Source organism: Melozone crissalis, unplaced genomic scaffold (genome assembly GCF_028551555.1).
Source record: "Melozone crissalis strain CALT ecotype California unplaced genomic scaffold, PUWL_Pcris_2 ptg000012l_1, whole genome shotgun sequence".
In the NCBI taxonomy this organism is placed as follows: Eukaryota; Metazoa; Chordata; class Aves; order Passeriformes; family Passerellidae; genus Melozone; species Melozone crissalis.
Window position 1 is genome coordinate 9,492,394 of NW_026535790.1, and position 22,870 is coordinate 9,515,263.

At 44.1% G+C, this 22,870-nt stretch overlaps 1 protein-coding gene across 1 annotated transcript; it reads right to left on the reverse strand.

Moving 5' to 3' along the window:
- Positions 1-138: 138 nt before the first annotated feature.
- On the reverse strand, positions 139-14,165 carry RAC1 (Rac family small GTPase 1). Its single transcript, XM_054270613.1, has 6 exons — positions 14,005-14,165; positions 7,894-7,965; positions 6,450-6,567; positions 2,683-2,745; positions 1,827-1,986; positions 139-1,681 (listed from the first exon to the last, which is right to left on the reverse strand). The coding sequence occupies exons 1-6, from the start codon at positions 14,037-14,039 to the stop codon at positions 1,551-1,553; spliced, it is 579 nt and encodes a 192-aa protein (XP_054126588.1). The 5' UTR covers positions 14,040-14,165; the 3' UTR covers positions 139-1,550.
- Positions 14,166-22,870: the final 8,705 nt, after the last annotated feature.

Genomic DNA, 22,870 nt, shown 5'->3' on the forward strand with positions numbered 1-22,870 from the left:
GGAGCTCTGCCAGCCTGGGCTTTGCACACTGGCCCTGAGCAGACACGTGCACGCAGGGCTGCTGGCACGGAACAGGAATGTGTGCTCAGAGTGGCACAGGACTGAGACACTGGCCCAGAAACTCAAACAGCACCACACTTATGATTCAAGGATTTATTAAGTAATACATGCAAAACATACTGCCAATTGCATTAGCAAAAGATCAATGTAAAAACTTCACAATTTTGCAACTTTTATTTTTAAATTTTGCTTCAGTGGTTGAAAGGGTGTAGGTCAACATCCTATTCCTGCCACTTTGGAAGGTACAGAACATGAGCACTAAGAACAGAACCTCACCGTTACCGTTACGCGATCGCTGCTGCACATGGAGTGACGGAAAGAACACTTGGCTGCATTAGTCATGTTACACTGGGGGCCTTGCAAACAGTGATGGCTGAAAGGTTTGTCAGTTACAGAGGTTTCAAATATAAAAATTACTAAAATGTGTAAAGCTGCTTCACATGATTTTTACACCTAGTTAATAGACTAAAAGCTCCTCAGAAAGCATAACTTACTGGGTCAGAAATAACAGGAAAATGAGGATATGCTTGAACATTCTACTCTAAAAAAAAAAAGAAAAAAAAGCAAACTTCTATCAGAAGGTTTTAAAATACAAGTTATATTGCTCAATAAGAAGAGATTCTACAAGAAAAGCATTTACTACATAAAAGTGGGAATGACTGATTCAGAATTGTACCTACCATGAATGCCCTACTTGAAATTCAAAGGAATTTACCCATGAACATCAACCTCTCTCCACTACTGCACCTCTGGGAAAATGGTTGCTGAGCTACTCTGGCAGTGTAGTGTAAGTCAGCTGTACAGTGTCAAAATACTGTCTGGCACTAGCTCCTGATCCAACCCAATACTCCATTCATTCATCACAATACAATGCTGTCAAAAGGACTAGATACACTTCAGTAAGAATAGTTAATTTTCCAATCACAGCAGCAAGAACTAGATTGCAACCAAGCCCTTACCAATGGTAAAGCATTTACACTGTGACTCAGGTGTGGCAGTCATTGCCAGGGATGGGTGCTGGATGCACCACAGGCAACGGCTGTGCTGGGAAAACAGTTCAGAATAAAACACATTAGAGCACAATGTTCTGCTAATTCCCCGGAACTGTTACTTACTGTGAAAAACTAGAAAGAGATTTTGCTTTTCCTACCAGAAATTAGAGTCATTTTCAAGAAGAATCTTTAAAAAACAGTTTAGTGCTTAGTGTTTGTAGCACAACAACGCGATTTAGTTCAGCAGATAGTTTGGCAACATTTAATTGAGCAAGAAGAGGATTTTAAAAATAAGGCTTTACATAGGTGTATCTTTTCAAGAGTTTGCTCTTAGAAGGATGCAAGGTAAGGGTCATACTTTAAACAAATGAAACCATGAAATTGTCAATTGGTTGTAGAATTGATGGAAGAGAACTAATTTATAACAGAAAAAATTGGCATGTGAATGCTCCATTGTTCGAGCAAAGCACAGGGTTGATGGGCTGGGGGAGGGTGAGTTTACAGCAGCAGACATTTTCTCTTCCTCTTCTTTACAGGAGGGGGGCACAGCACTGCTCGGATGGCTTCATCAAACACTGTCTTGAGGCCTCGCTGCGTAAGCGCCGAGCACTCGAGATATTTCACTGCGCCTGGGGGAAGCACACACAGTTACAGAGCAGCTCTGCTCTGCTCCCAGCTGGCTGCACACCCAAAGCCAGGCACGCCATTTAACTAAGGTACAAGCTCTTCACAAACACAGCCCAGATCAGCCACCAACGCCCCCCGGTGCCATACCGATCTCTTTTGCCATGGCAAGGCCCTGTGGGTACGTGATGGGCGTCAGCTTCTTCTCCTTCAGCTTCTCAATGGTGTCCTTGTCATCCCGCAGGTCCAGCTTGGTGCCCACGAGGATGATGGGGGTGTTGGGACAGTGGTGCCTCACCTCAGGGTACCACTGAAAAACACAAACCAACCATGGGGTCTCGTGTGGGGGCAGAGTTCCCTGGAGGCCCTGGAACATCACTCTGAGAGCTCCCAGGCCTTCACTGTGGGTCAGCTGGAGCAGAGGGAGCACCAGATCCCATCAGGCAGGATCAGAAAAGGGCACATCCCTGTTAGTGAAGCCAACAGCTATTCCCATGTACTTTAAAGTGTTGCCCATTAAGGGCTGTATTTTCCTCACACACCAGAAATGCCCTGACCTGCCCTTGCCCACGGAGACACCTCCTTGTGCAGCTGAGTTGTCTGAGGACATGGAACAGTCCCAGTCACAGAGCACGTGCAGAAGGGTGGCTGATGCAAGGAACAAGTGCTATCAACCCAATTTTTACATGCATTTGTTTTAAAACACTTTTTTTTTTCAAACTGTACTGAAAGGAAAGCTCCTGTTTGTGATCTCAGCACCTTGCTGGCTGAACACTTAAATTACTGTTATCAATGCATCAAGGAACAATTCGTACTGAAGCGTTCATGTGCCTGAACTTCCATGACTCACAAGTCAGACAAATGGATTTCTGCTTTTCCAAACTGCATTTCATGGGGCCTGTGGGAAAAACAATTAAAAAGAAGCACCTAATATTTTCCAAGCTCTGCTGTAATGTGAACAGTATGAAGAACATTCAGAAATGGAACAGTACCAGCTCGTCCTTACCTTAGCACGGACATTTTCAAAGGAAGCTGGGCTCACGAGGGAAAAGCAGATTAAGAAGACATCCTACAAAACAAGGTGACAGAGTCAGCCCAACAGAGAAGCCACTGCAGAGTGTCATGAACAGGCCAATATCATCACTATCTCCATGATGTGCCAGCTCTACCACACTTGCGAAAGGCAAGGTCAACAATACAGTTGCACACAATAATCAGAGGCAGCTTTCCCAGTGGGAAATCCATTCCCAGGCAGCTACAAGCAGCCAGAGAGAAAGGGGGAAAATAACAAATAGATTGCAGTCAAATTTATAATCAGCTATTGCAGTAGCCAGCAACTAGGACACCAATAATGCCTTTCTAGGGTTTTTCCCTCTAAATGTCATTTCTTCTTTATTGACCTCATCAGCATAGGATGTTGCAAAGTGCTACCTATTAATACACAACTCTAAAGCAGTCTTAAATTGCAAAGGCCAATTTCAACGGTATGAAATTAAAAAAAAAATGTACACAAGAATTTCTACAATTATTGCTACCATACCCAAATCAAAAGCAACTTGTTGAACTTCTTATAGAACTTCACTCCTACTGAATGCCAGTGAAAAAAAGATTTAGACCTTTTCTAAAACCAAATTAGGATTGAAAAGGGCATTAAAAATCTCAAAGTTCTTCCCTTTCTATATAATGAGAAAGCAGGAAAAAAAAGGGTATTTTTAGGGATCTTGCTTTTCAACTGTAGGCAAAAGGATTCTAAGTAAGAGCAGGTAAAACCATTTCAGAGCATGTGTTGATAGTAACCACAGGAGACAATTCAGGTTTCACAGATGACACCTTCCAGGTCTGCAGGCATTCAGAACAACCCCAATTTCCTCCATCTGTGTTGATGTAAACTTGCTGTATGACCCAAAACTCAGCAGGTGTCTCCCACACAAGCCCAACTCTCCCCAACCTACCTCTGCATCCGTACTTATTGCAGTACCAAACGTGCTACAGAATCAGGCAGTGCAGTGTTAGTTGATTGTGCTGCATTTCAAGGCATTTGTTAGGTCAGCAGCTGACATCTCACTGCTAAGCACTTGCAACCCAGTTGTTCATGCATCACCCCAAGTTTCCGTAGCAGCGTCCCAGAAGAAGAAAGAAACAACATCAAATCATGTGATACTATGGCCACTACTTCTGTTTTCCAATTCTGCTGGTTTGTGGGGACTCAAGGGCTGCACTTGAGGAGATTTCCTCCTCCACAAGCTCCAGAGAGCTCCAAAGAGATTTGGGGTAACCACAAGGAATTACTGGAAGATCTCAGGTGTCTTGCACACTAGTAGGAAACGCTATTTGTTTTCAAGAAAATATTTAATCTTAGCAACTCATACAAATTTGGTAACAGAGTTCTCAGATCTAGCAATTTGATAGTTCCAAGAAAGTATTTGTTCAAAAAATAGGGGCCAATTTATCACTATCATAGGCAAGACAAGATGACAGAACTTGGAACTGAAGTTTATTTAAAGTTTTACATACGGCAATAGGTTGATCTGTCAGACTGGAAGATATATTCTTACCATTGCTTCCTCCAACCTAATAACAGCAGGAGATAAAGTTACTCCTCAAATGGACTTAAGGGAAAATGTTTTCAGTCAGCAATTTCTGCTCACAGATATTCTCAAGGAGGATTTTCTTCTTAAGAGAGACGCTGCCCTGTAATTCAGCACAACCAGCTGCACCCAGAGCAGACACCAGCCTTCCCCAGAAACCAGTTCTGCACTGTCAGGGGAAACCTGCAAGATCAAACCTCTCCCAAAAAGCACCCAACTAACAATTTCTCTTTGCTTTGGTCTCCTGAGGAAACAGACGTGACCACATTTTCTGTCCCAACTTTTTCTTTCCCCAAATATTTGGAAATAGTAGTAGATTTTACATGCATTAAGGAGAAGATATTAAATTCCTGTATATTTTAATGAATAAAATAAAAATATGACTAAGGAGAAAAAGATAAAATTAATGCCTCACTGTGAAGTTACCAGCTGTTAACTGCTGGGTCACTGATCTCAGCACACACTGCCCAAGGAACCAACACCTGCTGCTCTCACCTTGCCCAAAACATCCTTCAGGGGCACAAACAGGGAAAGGAGGGCCATGAGAACATGCAAGGGCTGAGTTTTAAATAGCACACTGAAGGAAAAGAGAGGCTGAACACAGATCCTAAAAAAAGCCAGGTTTCGTCAGCACCACTGTTCTCTTCCTCAGTGCTTTTTCTTAGTCGTGTGGGGGTGATGAATCTTTGATACTGCACAAGTCTGAAATCTGAATCTTCACAAGAACTTGAAGACTTACAGCCCCATTTCATTTTCTGCTGCAAAAAACCCATCCAAATAACTGAAAGTACTCCAAATATAACTGTACTGAGCAGTTATACATCCTTGCCCAGACAACACTTTTTCCCTAGGATGCTTAGACAAGGAATTATTTTGCAGTCTACCAGAAAGCCACAGTTACCTTGGCAGGCTGAAGACATTTATGTGCATTCTGTCCCTTGGTCACAGACATTCTGTTCCTACTAAAGATCTTTCAATATACCTTCTTCTAATTTTTAGAAAATATTTTTATGATGTTAAGCAAAACTGAAGTTTTTAAGTGTCCTATAAATATCTAAGTATTAGAGAAAACCAGTTTTCCATTGTCTCTCCTAAAATAGACAGGTATTTCTGACATTTCTATTATAGTTGCCCACAACTGGCAAATTCATATCAATTTTGTGTATCATAACTGATGGGGAAGCTTAATGACTGTAAGTTAGTGAGCAGTGAATTAAGGAAAGATTACTGAAAATAGCACCAGAGTTCCTTAAATAAGATTCACATTATTCAAGAGCAGTTATGCTGCAGAGTGAAACAATTTTGCATTTTACATTACCAGCATTTAACATATATTTGACAGTCAACATCAAGAGTAATCAGTGCCCAAAAAACCCTGCAAATTACCCTTTCTTTACTTCTAGCACAGCTCCACCAGGTAAAAGGCACTGCTGTAAAGAGATTACAAAACCACCTTTACAAAGATTAGCTGTAGCTGAAGTCACACTGGAAAGAGAAAGCAGATCACTTCAGTGTTTTCCTTGACCATGGAGAGATGCAGGATGCAGGCAGGACTTTCCCAGTTTGACACAGGGAGGACAGAGGCACATTTGTATCGATGTCACAGCACAGCTACAGCGAGCAGTGAAATAACCACGGGCTCGAGTACACTGGAAAGCTGGGACACCACAGCGTCTGTCAATAGCAATAATCTCTTCATTCAGTGCTGCCTCTTTCACATGTAGAACATCTTCACACAGACTAAACAATATCAAGTGCTTAGCAGTGACAGTGTCAGGTTGCAGCCAAACATGGCCTAAAACCAAAAACAAACCCTGCCTCTGGCAGGCATGCTAACCTGAAAATCAACGGACTAGCTGAGGGGACTATTCACCGAGGTTTTTGAGCTAGTTTCAGAGTGTATTTTTATTTTAAATCAAGCATTCTAGACAATTCTGTGGCTGCAACTACACAAAACCCAGCAAGTACCAGTGCACACAAATACACAGGGCATGCAAATTTTAACTTGTTTACAACTGCACACACCCCAGAGATTACAAATGACACCTTCAGCACAAGAAAGGAAAAAGGGTCAACGTTACTAATAAATACAACTCCAGGTGTGACAATGTTGGCCTTGTTCAAAAAGAAAAATGCTTTATGTTAGACCAGGCTGAGTGCTCTGGTGTCACCCTGCAGCTCTTACTGTTTGCGGGTAGGAGAGTGGACGTAGTCTGTCATAGTCCTCCTGTCCAGCTGTGTCCCACAAACCCAGGTTGACTGGTTTTCCATCAACCATTACATTGGCAGAGTAGTTGTCAAAACTAAAAACAGAAACAAAGAGAGAGTTAGCTGCATTAGCTTGCAGCAAAATAAGGCACTCAAGGATTTTCCCCTCACAGAGGGAAAACTGGGGAACATTTTCATTGCATCCATCAGCTCCCCAGAGACTGTAAAGTTGTTCTTTAAATAACAAGCGTGACATTGAGTAATGGAATAAAAAGTTACACACAACAGACTTGGTCCAGTCTGAGCAGAAGTGATCTGTCATGGCTCTTCCAAAGGAACGTTAATCCCAGCAAGTACAGAAAGCAGGTGATGTACTTAGCAAGCACTTTCCAGTCTTAGTGGGACATTCAGTGAGTTAATCTGTCTCATGGTGGGAGATTTAGAACAGAAGATACAGGAGCAACAACCAAGAAATCCTTAATGACAACAGTAGGTAAGAAAAAAGCTAATTAATCCTGCTAATCAAAACCCCCTCCAGTGAAATATCAAAGCTCATAACCAGGGGCCAGTGGAGGCATCGTTTTTATCTCATCACTGCTGAGGGTGCAAAGGTTTTAAATTAACTGGGAACACAAGACACTGCAATGCAAAAACTCAAATTGAAGACGAAAAAAGAGGAAACAGCAGTAACTAAGGCAACAAGGCCTTGGACAGGTAACAAAAATAATTTATAAACCTCATTAGAATGTATTGTGTTGTCTGAAAAAACTCATCAATACTTCAGAGAGCAGCACAGCCAGATGAAAACACAGAGACATCTGAAAAGGGAAAAGAAGCTGTACATGTATAAAGCACACCCAACAGGCCCTGGAAAAGAGAACTGCACTAATACTGATACTGACAAATCCTTATGTGAATGAAAAAGGGAAGCACCAGAATAAATGAGTCTCCACAGTCTGGCCTGAGGAGCCAAAAAGCCGTGGCTGCCTTGGCACAGGATTGGCAGTAGCACAAAAAGTGGAAGGAACAAATAAACAAAAAATCACCAGCCATGCAAGACAACTATTTCTGACTATGATAGAATGTTTTACAAGCTGTTCAGCCTTGGGACTGCTTATTATGAATGACATTAGAGACAGAAACACATTATTTTGGAAGAGAACAACCTCTGGTAAAATGTTAGCAAATGTTAGTCCCGAATCAGCCCGGCCCAGAGGGCACAGAGAGCCAAAGCTGAGCCAAAGCTGAGGGACCATCAGCAGGCACTGGTGTGACTGTGCCACAGTAACAGCTCAGAGTGTTCCTCACACACCTGAGGGGTGCTTGCAGCCAAATCAAACAACTCAGTTAAGGAATCTGGAATGGCAGCAGGCACCGAGAAGCTGACAGGAATGAGTTCTTTGGATTTCACAAGTACTTACACCGTGGGTATGTACTCTCCAGGAAATGCATTGGTTGTGTAACTGATGAGTAGGCATGTTTTACCTACAGCACTGCAAAGAAAGAAAGTTCACATGTAAAACACATTCATCTTCAATAACAAGAAATAATATTCCTGTAGGGGGAAGAAGACTAATTACATCCAGACACCCAAGGACAACTGAACATCTCCAATCACTACTGTGCAGGAAAACAGCTGACAGACTGCAGCTTTAAAATTACTGGCAATGAAAACACACCTAGTATAAACATCCATTTCGTGAAGTGATAAATTACCAAATTTTGTTTATTTTTGATCACAAAAACCCCCCAAAACCCACATGAATTAATTAGACCACTAATATCTCCTAGTCATCTGACTGAATACTCAGAAAGATGGCCTTCTTCCAACTCTCTGAAATTATTAAGAAACTGAGAAGTACTTCCAGATACCCTTACACAATTCCAAAACTCTTATCTTTTCCAGAAAATTGTATACTTGCATATAAGTGAAGTTAAAGAAAGCTTGAAAAGTATAATTTCTCAACACATCATTACTTTGGAATATTTAAGGAATGAATACAAAAGATAACTCTCATATTATTTACTGCTATTACAAAGTGACTCCCCACAAGCATTCACCCACTACTCAAACATTTCATAAACTGATTTATAGATAAATTACATTCCAGGATTGGAAAACTTGGAACAGCAAACCTCTTCCTACTGATCTAATTCACCAGAGCCTCAAATGGGGGCAGGACAAGGCTCTGTTCCAGGATTCCTTCAAAACTCTGGCAGCCAGCTCCTGCCCTCTCTACCCTCCCCCCACATCTTATCTGGAATCAAACATTTGATTAATGACAGCATTCAATTTTTGTTACAGTTTCAATTAGTGTAGGAAAACTTGAAACTGGGCCTTATTTCTCTTTTTAAAATAGTATCTGCAAAGAGTGTGACACTGCAGACTGGTTCCCTTGCAGTCCCTTTGACCCTGTGAGGGATTCCAGGGATGCTGGATGCCAGATCCCAGCCTGATCCCCCTTCCTGCTCTGGCCAGGGAAATCTGCATTGTCTTGCAGATGTTTTATCACCACAGCGATTTGCTCAAAGCCACTCAGCAGTAACTCTGAAACCTTGCTGCACCTACACGTAATGGTGTCACTGGGATGAGGTTTGACTCATGAGCCTCCTGAACCAAATCCCTCACCAGTGAAGGTGGTGTCTGAGTTTGTCATATCCATAAGTCACGGCTCAACCTCTAACTAAAGTCTCTCCATTCAGCTTGAAGCAGTTCCTCACAGCATTAGCCCAAGAAGGTTTTTGACAGCAGCCTCTGACATCACCTAAAATGCCTGAGCTACTGAAGAGACTTCAGCATGCAAAATTATTTGGGATTTTGTTCCACACACTCATTTTTAATTGTAATTTGCCTTATGTTTCTTAGCTAATACCTGCCCTAACACCCCATCTGCTGCAACTCTGATCATTCCAGGCAGTTTTCCACCCTGGTTTTCTCACCTGCTTCTAAGACACCAGCTCCCACAGTCTGAGGGTTTTTTCCTTTCAGTACACACTCTCTTTACCAAGCTATAATGGCATCATGAAAGGAGGCATTTAATTCTGCTCTCATTAAGTACAATCTCTGAACATTCCCTCGTTGTAAAAGGTCTGAGATATACTTGTGCTCAAAAGTAGATGGATTTGCCCTTAAAAAAAAAGTTGTGTGGGAAACAATCAAGGAGAGTTCACCACACAGACACCTGTTTAACAGCTGTCAGAGAGGAGATCCCATCTTAGCTCCTGAACCAACTCTAACAAGCCAGAACAGGGAGTTAAGCAAAGTTATTCCTCCCCCATAAGGACAACTTGCTATTTTAGCTGCCTGCTGATGAGCTGATCAGTTGGGATGTGCTGGCTGGGCCAGCTCACAAGGACAGGCGGGAAAAGCCTCAGGATCCTGAGCTGAGAGCAGCCAAATGCTCTGGGAAACCTCTCAGGGCACAGAGACAACACCTTCTCACGCCTCTGGAACCTGTCTGGGCTGACACTGCAGCTCCCAGTAAGGTCATTACGGGTAATTTGAGCTTCCAACAAATTAATGTTGAACTCAACGTGTTCAGCAGCAGATCAAGAACTATTCTGTGCATCCAGGCTCCTGTGCCTGCCTTGCACTGGAACTCCCCAGTCTGCCCTGGCTAATCAGAACAGCACAGGAAAGTGGTGAGAGATTTCATTCCAAGTTCAGAAGTGCCTGTAGTGCGTTTCTGCAGCACCAATCAGCCAGAGCCATTGAAACAAGAAAAAACACGTTCAACAGCCCCATTTCAGATGTACTCCAACCAGGTTTCCTGCCTTCCTTGCCTTCTGGCTCACTGCCACACAAATCAGATCATTATGGTCACCAGTCTTAAAAATAAACACTAATGCCTACCTTTATAAAGTACATCCTCTAAGTGCTTTATCAACTTTTTTAGACTACTAATTTCTGTAATAAAGCACTCCCCTAAAGAGAATTCCAACTGTTTGGCAAAGTTTAAATCCTTACACATAAAGGCTGAGACTAAGAATCTAAAATAACACCAAGATTAGTCATAAGATTTCTAGCAACTGCTTAATCACAGCTCTGTCCACCCACTATTACATAAATGAAACTAGCAACACTTGACTGTCATTAAAAACATGGCCTGCAGAAATCCAGCTTTAAATGCTTAACAAAACTCTCTTAACAAAAGACAGCACTGAGTCCCTGATTCTGAGTAGCACCCAGGAATCAATGCATTACCACATATGTTTAACCACATATAACCACATATGTTTTGTTCTTAGGAATTAATACATACCTTCTCTTTATATAGCTAACAAGTTTTATGAAATTCCCCCACTGTAGCAGAGCTCCCTGGAGCCATGTTTTACCTGCACACAGGGGGTAACCTTCATAAAAGGCTTTGCTCGTGCCATTTCTTTCTGTCTCTGAAGACATGACCTGCCCCTGTGGCAGACAGGATGCCCAGTCTGTGCTCAGACGCTGAGGAGCAGCTCAGATTTCCCGAGCAGCACCCTGGGATCAAGAGTTCAGTGCTCTGCTGTAGGAGGTTTAGCTCCACACGGCTCCCAGATAAGCTCCATTACTCAATGTGCCACACCCTCTCCCAAATACGCTCTTCAGTACTTAGAAAACTGCTTTTTAAAGAACTCTTTCAGTAACACAAGTTACCAAATTTCAAGTCACTGCACTTTCTCCAGATGGCACGGGAGGGATCTGAGGTGTTCAGTGTCTCGCTCAAACACTGCACTGCACTCAGTAAGAAGCCAATTACCGTACACAGCCCTCCCCTTCTCCCCAGCCATCAAAGCAAATACACGCAAAAAAAGCACAGCCTTAGCAGACAAAGGCCTCAGATCAAGCAGAACTCCAAACAAGAACTCCTAAATTACTGCTCTTACAGCATTTCCACAATTAAAAAATGCCTGCAACAAAAGAGCACGAAGTGCGACAACTTCCGTGGCACCGAGTAATTGGTAATTTCTCCAAACACAGAACTTCTCCCAACGTTACACAACATCACTGGAGGTTTTGTACCACTGAACAGCTGCCTTTCTGGAGTGAAAACAAAAGCTGCTAAAAATAACTTCCACCAATGCTTTTTCTCCAGTGTCAATCAACAGCAACTCCTGCAGTTCCTCCAGGGGCTGCTCCTCATCTGTCCTGCACATTCCCCCGCTCTCTACTCGACAGCTCAAAGCAACAGTTGGCATTGATTTCCCCCAAACAATCCCCACAGCAAAATTAAAAAAAAAAAAAACAGGGGGAAATGTGATAGCCCAAACTAGCACACATGCCACAGTTTCCTAGTTAGTTGTCCAAATATGCACTAGTCAAAACTCTAAGAACAAAAAGTGACTTACATATGAGAAACAGCCTACCCATTAACAAATCAGAAAAATAACCACAGGTACTCCTAAAGCTTTGTTTATTTTTGTTCCTAGCAGATCTTTGTGGAGGATAGGTAAAACAATACCCAAGTTTTATATTACATAAGCAAATCTTTAACCTGCATTGTTTTACAGGAACACTAAAACTTTGGCCTTATCTAAGCCAAACAAGACGTTTCCTAGAATACCTGCAATGCTGGAGCTCTTAAGCAGCAACAGCACAAAGAAAGACAAATAGTTAAATGTGTTTTAAAAACACTGAACAGGGAATGACCAAAAATGAGCTACGGTACCTGAAAAGAACCTTAAGAAAGATTTGTTTCTAACTAAAGAGGAAGGACAATAAATTAAACTACTGTATTTTGTTCACACATATGTACAAAAGTCAGGTAGAACTACACTACCCACATTTCCAAGACAGAGAAAACAGAAGTGCTGGGAAGAAGGATGGTTTACAAAGGAAATGACCCAAAGAACTGTTCTGTTGAATGAATTACTGAACATTCTACAGCTGGTTTGTGCTGAGCTCTCACTTCTAGAGGAGGAAGTAGACTGAACCTTATCCCCACCCAAACATGATGCATCACATTTATTTACAGCATTGTGAATACAGAGTTCAGATGAATTTTTAAAAAACCAAACATATGTATATGTATATATATATATATTAGAAAAGCAATTTTGTTGGGTTTAAATTCAATATCAGCAAAAGAGCAGTCCACAGTTATCCTATCTGACATCAAAGAATTACACTACTATGACAATGATTTATTGAGATGCCACTTTCATGTTCATATAGCTCCAAATCATACATAGTGACACAAAACAAATTGGGCACACTATAAGGTTTATCTTTCAGCCATACTCTGCTGCCTTTTTAGGGATTCTACATCCTTAAAAACAAATCAACAACCCCCCAAAACACAGACAACTTCAAAAATAAGGCACCACGTGAAATTACAGACCACTGTACTGAGTCCATTTAGCTACACTTCACTCCTCTGTAATCTACAAAAGTTTGCTGTGATACCAATTATGCTCAGTCTACACTAGGATTTTTGTTTCTCCTAAAAGAAAAAAAAAAAACAACTCAAACTGCATAAGACAAGTCTTGTTTTCCAGCTGGACTGGGATGTTCCCCTGAGCTCTGACATGCAGGAAGAGAGAGAATCCCTCTGAGCTGAGCAGAACAGAATTGTGGAGAATATTCAAAAATACCAAATACAAACTCTTTTCTCAATTCCAGCACTCCTCACAGTGAAATCCAATTGCTAAACTTATGAGTTAATTCTAAAAAGCATCCCAAACTTGTTTCACATATAAGTAACACCATATTAAGATACTGAAGGTGTAACCACTCTTTACAGACAAGTATATCATTAACTATTTGTATTTCAAGGGCCTATCATTCTCCTTTAGACAGGAGCCTTACGAGACCAGATGTCTGCAGGCAAAAACTCAGTTTCTGCCCAAAAGCATTTATGATCTGCACAGAGTTGAGCCCATTTCACTCAGTTTTACTGCAAAAGTCAGACGTCAAAAATCAAGATCTTAAAAGGCAGAAAGTTTGTTACTTTCACAAAAAAGTATTTCAAATCAATATTCATTTTCGCATATAATTAAAACCACAGTAACTATTTTAATACACTTGGACTACTTCGGTGATGAAAGAAGCCCAGCAAGCAGTGGCAGTGCAGGGACGCGGCCCGGCCTGCCCAGCACACCCTGTTCATTCACGGCGGCCGCTCCTGCCCGCACCAAGGCGAAACCCTCGGCCACCAGCACGGCCCGGCCCCGGAGCACCGGCCCCAGGGCGATGCGGGGCTCGGCCCGGAGACGCGCCCGGCCCGCGGACCCCGCACATCCCGGCCCCGCCGTGCCGCGCTCCCCTCCCCGCCCGGCAGCAGCAGCAGCAGCAGCAGCAGGAAGCCGCGGCCGCCACCCACCCGCCCCCGGCCGCCCGCCCGCCACGGCCCCGGCCCCGGCTCGGCTCCGGGCCCAGCCAGCCCCGCTCCCTCACAACAGCCGGGCCGGGCCGGACCGCGCCCGCGCCCCGCGCCGGGATCGCCCACACCCCGCGGCGGGGCCCGGGCGCCGCTCCCGCCCCGCGGCCCGACAGCCCCAGGGCCGGCGGAGCGGCTGAGGGCCGGGCCCGGCCGAGGCTCCCTCGGACTTACCCGTCGCCCACCACCACACACTTGATGGCCTGCATCGGGGCTGCTGCTGAGCGGAGCAGGGAGCGGCGGCCGCCTCCGCCCTGAGCCTGGAGCAGGGACGAGGCAGCGGCACCACCCAAGGCGGGGAGGGAGAGGGCGGACTGCGGGCGCAGGAAGCGGCGCCGCGCTCACATCCGGCCGGGCCGCGCCGGGGCCGCCTCACGGGCGGTGCCTGGGCTGGGGCGGGAGCGGCCGGAGGGCCGGAGCCCCGCTCCTGGACTGGGTCAGTAGCACAGCCCGGCCCTTGGGCCGTGCGTGGTGCGTTCAGGCGGAGCCGTTCTGAGCGGGGATGTCAGCGCTGGTACTGCTGGCACAAGCCCGCAACCCGGTCAGGGACAGCGGGCTGGGCATCGTCCCACAGCAGCCCCGTGGTGTGTAACAAGTCGCTCTCGAACACAGAGCTGCCTTTGACACCACCATGTATCCCGTCTGGCACCCATCATGCAACAATCTCTTGAAGCACGTAAATGTGTTTGCAGACGTACTGAGCACATGTAGCTCAGCTCACCCCAACGTTCCCCCTCTGCTGCTGTGGCAGGTGCCCACTTTCCCCAGCTAGGCACCTGCCATGGGACCATCTCTCACTGTGCCACCACTGCAGAGCCAGATTGTTTCCCTTCATCCTTGGATCTTTGCACCCTCCTCTCGTTATCCTGTGTGTGATGTTAATTGTGCTGGGAGGTTTTAGATCAGACCAGTGCACGTCCAGCCTTCTCAAGATGGGAGAACCCAGGGACTGCCAGGCCTCACAGAGTTTTGGGTTTCCTTTTTCCTTCAAGCAAACCAGTTACTTCCATGAAATAGTGAAGCAGAAGTCAAGCAGAGCAGGACTGATGATCCCAAGAGTCTTAATTTCTACAATTAGTTCTTGCCATAGCTTCACTTGCCAGAGCATGTCCTGGTTGGGCTGATGCACAGGAGCACTGTTCCCTTTGTTTGCGTTGCCATCTGTTCCTGGTAGGAAGTGTGGGGAGAGGACCCATGCACACACTGCTCCTGCAACGTGAGGAGGAATGAAACCACCAGCAGGGGTGGTTTTCCAGTGATTTGATCACCTCTTAATTTCAGAACATTTCTAAGTTATTTTGACACCACACAATGCAACTTCATCAGTGGACAGAGCATTCCAAGACCATTACTCCCTTTCATTTTTCTTTCATTGAGCAGAAGTAATTCTCAGATATTTCCCATCAGAGAGGAAATCCTTACTATCACTGTGAACCTAAAGGCTATTTTTGCAACACTTGTATGTGCGTGCTCCCTCACACAGATGGAACCTGAAATGAGTTGTCACGTAAGTTCAGTATCGTTAAAGCCAAGGTTGTGCCGCTGCCAATGGCACCGCTGTGTGCCCGCAGGAGGGAGCTGCGAGGGGAGGTGCGGGCAGGAGCAGGATTGCGGGAGGTGCGGGCAGGATTGCGGGAGGTGCGGGAAGGAATGCGGGAGCTGCGGACAGGATTGCGGAGGTGCGGGCAGGATTGCGGAGGTGCGGGCAGGAGCAGGATTGCGGGAGGTGCGGGCAGGATTGCCGGAGCTGCGGGCAGGAATGCGGGAGGTGCGGGCAGGATTGCGGAGGTGCGGACAGGATTGCGGAGGTGCGGGCAGGATTGCGGAGGTGCGGACAGGATTGCGGAGGTGCGGACAGGAATGCGGGAGGTGCGGGCAGGATTGCGGAGGTGTGGGCAGGATTGCGGGAGGTGCGGGCAGGAGCAGGATTGCGGGAGGTGCGGGCGGCCCCGGGAGGTGCGGGCAGGATTGCGGAGGTGCGGGCAGGATTGCGGAGGTGCGGGCAGGAATGCGGGAGGTGCGGGCAGGAATGCGGGAGGTGCGGGCAGGATTGCGGAGGTGCGGGCAGGATTGCGGAGGTGCGGGCAGGAATGCGGGAGGTGTGGGCAGGATTGCGGGAGGTGCGGGCGGCCCCGGGAGGTGCGGGCAGGGTCACGGCGCTCCCGCTGCTCCCGGCTGCTGCTGCTGCCGCCGCCTCCGGGGCCTCGGAGATCCCGCACAGGAACAGGGCAGCACCACCAGTGTCTGACTGATGTCACACCCAGGACATGGCAAGATTCCAGGGATACATAAAACTGCTTCTGATTTTCCACCACCTATCTCTTCCTTCACCGGTTCTTTTTTTATCCAGTGTATAACACAGGGACGATTAGAGCTTTTTCTATGAAAAAGAGGCACAGCAGCATTTACAATATAATTGCAAAATAGCAACAAAGACAAGGATGAAGGCTGTAGCAGACAAAACACTTCAGCACTAATTGTTTTATGATCCTGTCATGAGACAAGCATTATCTTTTTACATATGTTCTTCTCAGTGCTCATTCACCCTATTGTTTTGGGATCAATTGTTTTGCACTGTCAAAAATTACTTAAATTAAAACACAGGGCATGGTTTAAATAGTTTTTAAATTGACATTTTTATACTGAATTTGGTGTATAATTGACAACATTAGAAAATACCAACAGAAATACTTACTGTTAGTCATTAAAAATAATATTATGGTTTGAGTAGATGATGATAATGGCAACATATTTAGACAATTTTCCTCCACACATTTGTAAATTTTTTTTTCCTCAAATGTTATTGAAGAAGCCTTTGGAATTTTTAAAAATTTTGCATTTGAAAGCGTAGCTGATATCTCTCTTACAGTAGCTTTATTTGTCCTGGCAGACAATTGTGTGTATGCTCCTTAAAATACATGAATATTATTCTATTGTGAAACATTACTATATTCCAGCTACATTTTATTTCATTCTTGCATCTTTTTTGGTTTACCTAGTATGCAGTGTGTTTGTTTTTAAGGAGAAAAAGATAGCTTACATCATGCTACAAATACTCAACACTTTGCAGGTATGGATTTTCCCCTGAGAGTGAGAAGAGAGCAACATGGAATATTCTGAAACATTAGTTCAACAAAAGAAACTTATGATGAAACATAGGGCAAAGGAATGAAGTTAATAACAGACAACTTATTAGAAGAATTCTCAGTTTGATACATAGGGCTGCAGTGCTGAGTTGTATACAGAATAGTTAAAAATGCACCTCACAGAGGAGCAGGATGGAAGAAAAAAATAAATGGCAGTGACAATAACCCATTATAAATCTTTCCATACCTCTGATAAAATCATGAATCATACAGCTGAGGCTTAGATCAGTCTTAATATTATTCCATGCTCTATCACCTTGTCTTCTCTCACCATTACAATTGCTGTTGAAAGCCTTTTTCTTAGACAACGAGAAGAAATCATTATTTAAGATTGTTTGGGAAACTGCCTGAATGTGTGTATTGTGTGTGTGCTGCACTGAGGGAGGATTATTCTCCTTTGTGGATGGGGAGTGGCAGGGTAATCACGCTGATGCAATACCAGAAAGTTCTGCTCACCATGACACAGACTATCAACGTTACAGAGACAGTAATTATTGCCACTTTTGTAGGATCTTTCATCCCCAATTATTACTGTGCTCTGCAACTGACAGCTCATGAATGAAGCCACAGAGAAGCAGAGAAGAGCCAGTGTACACTCTGTACAGGGAAACAAGCAGAACACCTGGCAGTGATTCATAGGTGTGCTCCCTTACTCACACATGACACCCCCAGCTGACAGGGGTTCTGTTCAGCTGCCTGCAGGACACAGCATGTACAATTCTGAGGGCAAAATTACCCTTCTGTTCTTAACAATAATGGAAAAACTGGTTTTGGGTGAAAAGCTGTAACTGGAATTCACAATCACTGGAAACCAGGGGTTGGACTAAAGTGCAAAAGCCAATTTTATGTGAAGCAAAGGTGTGAAGGGTCAGAGGGTGAAATAAAGTTTTCAGCATATTGCACTCTTCTTTCTTTAGATAATTTCTATTAAAACCAGAAGTAACCCCCCCCAAACCTCACACAAAACAGAGCAACCTTACTGGAGAAAATGGGGTTTCCAGATGCTTTTTCATCTTAAAATAGCTGACATAATTGCCTGTAAGAATTGTAATTAAGGCTTGACCCTAATTTGAGTTGGTGGCAAAAGTCAGGTATTTAATGATGTGGTATTAGGTACAGAGTAATTGGCAGAAAGAAGTCAATGTTAGACAGCAGTGAGTATCCAAAATTCCTTTCTGGACTCAAGCTCCACCTGTGGTGTTATTCACCTTTCTGGCCTGTCACCCTTTGAGCCCCTCTGCCCTCCTGTTTTTAAATCCAGACAGTGGATTTTATTCCAGCTGTTTGGACAGTAGCTATCACTTCTCACCTAACAGTTGCCTGAGATTCCAAGTTTTTTGCTTAATGCTCTTTGAATTCTTTAGTTGATATCTCTTTGTCAAGGTAATGGACCACATGTTTTTAATTGGGGAAAGTGACACTATTGCTGTAGAGGAAATTCAGAGATCTTCACTGAACTTGGGGAAGTACCATGACAGAAAATGAATGTTAGAAAATATTCTAATCCACAAGTAATGGATAGATATTCCAGGCAAACAGCTTTGGCATTATTAACTCCCTGAGTGTTGAAAAAATCCTGTACTTGCATGTGATATGTACACTGTTCAAATATAGCAGCCAGTCTGCTCTAGAGGAACCAAAGCCAGCAATAAAAAAGGAACCACAGCTTTTAAATGTCAGCATTTGCTGCATCAGAGAGAACAGATTAAAGGAGCATAAAAATCAAATGTTAGTATGTAAATCTTTACATTATTAATAAAGCATTGTAAAAGAAATGCACCTCATTCAAGTGATTCTAGCATAGATGATTTCTCTGGTACATGAATAAAACAGAAACAAGTCCTGTATTTTCTTTAGGTAGTTCTGATCAATCTCTCTTCTGTCAGGAATTTCAGTTACAAAAACCACATCAGGCTCTGCATTCAGTGATGTCTGCCCTCAGGTTCAGCAAGCAGTAACAGACAGTGCTTCCACTGTTGTGGAAGGCCATGGGACTACACACAGTGATCCCTGTATGTGCCTGGGAGCTTTTGGAATAGAAGCATCATTATATATTTATAAACAAGGACCTGAGCCCTCTCTGTGTTTTTCTCTTCAGTTTTTTATCCCCTTTAACTCCCTCAGCAGAAATATGGGAATCAGCCGTTTATAGGCATCACATCATGCCCTGAGGTGAGGCATTGCTGAAACACACAGACATGGAACCTGCAAGTGCCCCTCAACTTCCAGCTTGACATCAAGCATTTCACAGGAAGGAGCCTTGAAATAGCAAGAAAAAGGCCATAAAGGTTTAACCATGACATAAGCCCATTTGGTATTACTGGTTTTGCTGCCTTCCATTGTCCAGTCATTTTTCACATGAATAAAACCCAAAGCTGCAATCTGTGATGTGGCCCCTGATTTCCTTAGAAAGATTTAGTGTTTGTTTTGCTCCAGACTTGCAGACAAGCTTATGGACTTCAGCACAGGACCTAAAAAAGGAGCAAACCTTGTGTGGTTGGTTTGTCTGAGAACAGATGGAATGGGAAGAAGCCTACTTCCTCCTGTCACAGCTGTGACTCACATCCCAGCTGAACAGCTTCTCTGGCTGTGGAGAGCAAGACAAAAACCAGACAAATAGCACATGAGATCAAAGCCAGAAATTAAAATCAGGGGTTCATCACATAGCATGGTCAACACTTGAAACAGAAATGCACATTTATTACAGAAATAAGACAATTATTAAAAAGTGAGTATATATTCTAGTCTATTACTCACTGAGACCATTTGTGGAAGTTCTGAAGAACTTTCAAGAGTAATAGATATAATAAATAAATAAAAAATAGCTTATTTTGGCATAAATAGAATATACAAATTGTATGAAAACCTACAGTGTTTTTCCCCCAGTGATTTTATACTGATAAGCTGCAAAGTTAGAATTTTGGTGAAGAGGAAAACTTCTCAAAATAAAGTATTTTATTTACTCCCCACTTCCTAAATATAACAATTACAAAACTGTTCTGTTTGTAAAGCACTCCAAGCTAACAGTGACATACATCACCCACCTTCTGTTTTACCCAGAGATGCAGCTGGGTATTTTGGGGTATTTTGGGGTATTTCTGCTTACTGCTGGCACTTGGGTATTTTGAATTATGGTGAGACCCTTTAATAAACTGATTAGAAATACCTGTCCCTGTGTTTCTGTGTGTAACACTGCTATAACCCAGCAGCTGGTGTGGGAGCTGTCCCTGCTGTCAGTGCCCTCTCCTGTGTGTCACTGTCACTTGCACATGTCCTGTTGTGCCAGCCCAGTGTGTTGTGGTCATTTTCTAGGAGGTTTTGGAGAGGGAGGGCTCTCAAATGGCATCACAAACTCAGTGCTTTTGTCACCAGGGACAATAAATCTCTGAGGGTGCCTGGGAGTGTCCTGGCAGGTCACTGCTGGGAAGGAAGGCAGGGTGGCAGCAGACAGGCCACCACACTGATGACAAATTTCCTTTCCTGAAATCCCCACTCACAAGAAGGGGTTTGTTGGAACTCTCTCACTTTTTTTTTTTTTTTTTTTAACTGAACTTTCATGCTATTCAATCTAAAATATTTGACTTTTCCCCTCTTCCAAGTGCCTGTTTGAACTTGGGCTTTTGCAATCAGTTAATGCAATTTTTGCTTACATAGCAGTGGATATAAAAGGCAGCAGAAAGACAGAACTGTAAGCATGAATAACCCTAAACTCTGTCTCATTTGCACACTCACTGCTCACAGTTTATCTGTGTCATTTTTAGTTCTTGGAGACCTGATCTCAAGGACAAGGATTGTTCTGTGTCATGCTGCAGGGCCAAAAAAAGGAATTTTTTCATAAACCTAAACCACTAAATATTATGGATATACACTGAGAAAGCTTAAGGGGATGCTTTGAAAATGTAACAACTCAATAATGTTGACTCACAACATTTTTTCTTTGAATAGAGGAATATCTGAATACCTGAGAAGAATTTTTACGTAAAATGAAATAGAACATGAACAGTTTAGAGAAGATAAAGATGTTCTCTGATGCAACAGAAAAACACAAGTCAGGGCTGAGAAGGAAAAGTGAGATGATGGCATTAAAGTGATGGGAAATGATCTCTACAGCTGCAAATTGCATGTCAATAGTTTTGGTTTCTGCATAATAAAGTAATCAGTGTTTTAGCTAAATTGAAAATGATTTTACCACCATGACAGAGCTGAAATCAAAAGAGGAAGTGTGGGATGCCTTTGAGGTTTAGTTTCACTATCAAAATAATGAGCTAATTTCCAAATCTTCAAGTGACAAAATCTGGTAAATCTCTTCAATTGGTATTCAATTGCATTATCTGCTAATTTCTTTGTTTAAAAGCTAAAGAGTGTTTTATCAATCTCACTATTTAATGAAATAATTAGATCCAAATAAATACTGATGCTAACTTGTTATTATGACCTAATTTAGTAATTATATTGCCTATTTTAGTGTAGAAAGTAATTTACTCTTAATCAAGATTTTAAAATTGATACTGTGTCACTCATGTTGCAATGTGCAACAGGAGCCAGAACTAATAGACTGGCAGACATCTACTGGTAAATATAAAGTTAATCTGCTTCCTGATTTAACCTTTGTGTATCCCACATGGTTTTCCAATTAGTAATGGAAAGCTGCTAAATGTCCTGCTCTGGAATGATTCTTTCTCTATACATCAGCTTGATTCTGTGTCAATAAAATAGTGTTTTATAAGAAGTTTAGGTCAATGTATTGATTTTTCTGTTTCATTTCACTTACTGAAAGTTGATTGAATGGAAACTGTAAAGAACAGTTCTAGGGCAAAAAAAATGGGGCCATGTCCAAAAATGATATTGCTCAACTGTTCATCTGTTGGGACATTTTTGCCTACTTGAAAAGTGTCATGATGGTAATTTATCTCAAAGACCTTCCTAGGAAATGTTTGCAAAATGGTTTTAAAATTTTGTGTGTAACCCAGACGTGAACAGTGTATTTTTAATTCATTATGTAACTCAAATATTGGCTTGAAAGGCAAAGTAAGCATTTCCTTGTGACAGTAGCTGGCTCATTTATCACATGGCTGTGTAAACAACAAAATAACAAAAAAATGCACCCAAACTCAGAAAACATCATTGACATTTCACACTGAAAGAGTGGGTTTAGATGTTTGGAGAAAATTCCCCGTGTGAGGAAGGTGAGGCCCTGGCACAGGCTGCCAGACAAACCGTGGCTGTCCCAGCCCTGGCAGTGACCAAGGCTTGGTTTGAACAGCCTGGGACAGTGCAAGGTGTCTCTGGGTGGGACTGGGGGGCCTGAAAGGTCCTTCCAACCCAACCCCTTCTATCATTCTATGACATCCATCAGTGCAGGTGTCACTGAGCAGGCCCGAGAGCACACCTGGCTCAGCCCCTCACAAAATGGGTTTAGTGACAGTACCCCAGGGGAGGTTAAAGCGGAACATTGCCCAGGGGGCGGCGGGGCTGGAACGGCTCCCCAGGGAAGCGGCCACAGCACCAAACCTGACAGAAAGTGTCCGGACAACGCTCTCAGGCCCACAGCGGGACTCCTGGGGAGTGCTCTGTGCAGGGCCAGCAGCGGGACTCGATGAGGGCCGTGTTGGCCCCACAAGCATCACACCGACACCGACACCGGCACCGGCACCGGGGGCGGGACCGAGGGGCGGTGCGTGAGGGCGGGGCCGCTCCCGCTCCAACGGCCCCGCCCCGCCCGCCTCCCGCGCATGCGCATCCAGCAGAGCCGCGCGCTGCGGCAGCCCGGCCCGGCCCGGCCGGCGCACGCGCGGTGCTGACGCGCGGCCGCGCGCCCCGCCCGGCGGGCACGCGCAGCGCGGGGAGGCGGCGGCGGCGCCCGGGCGCGGCGCGGCCGCGGGAGCGGGGGCGGG

Bases quoted from the DNA above. Each gene is read 5' to 3' on its own strand.
- RAC1 (XM_054270613.1), bottom strand. From the start codon at position 14,039: ATGCAGGCCATCAAGTGTGTGGTGGTGGGCGACGG. The intron at 6,568-7,893 runs GTAAGTACTTGT...TTCTGTTTTTAG, and splicing joins GGAGAGTACATACCCACGGT to TTTTGACAACTACTCTGCCA. The intron at 1,987-2,682 runs GTAAGGACGAGC...TGTGTTTTTCAG, and splicing joins TTGAAAATGTCCGTGCTAAG to TGGTACCCTGAGGTGAGGCA.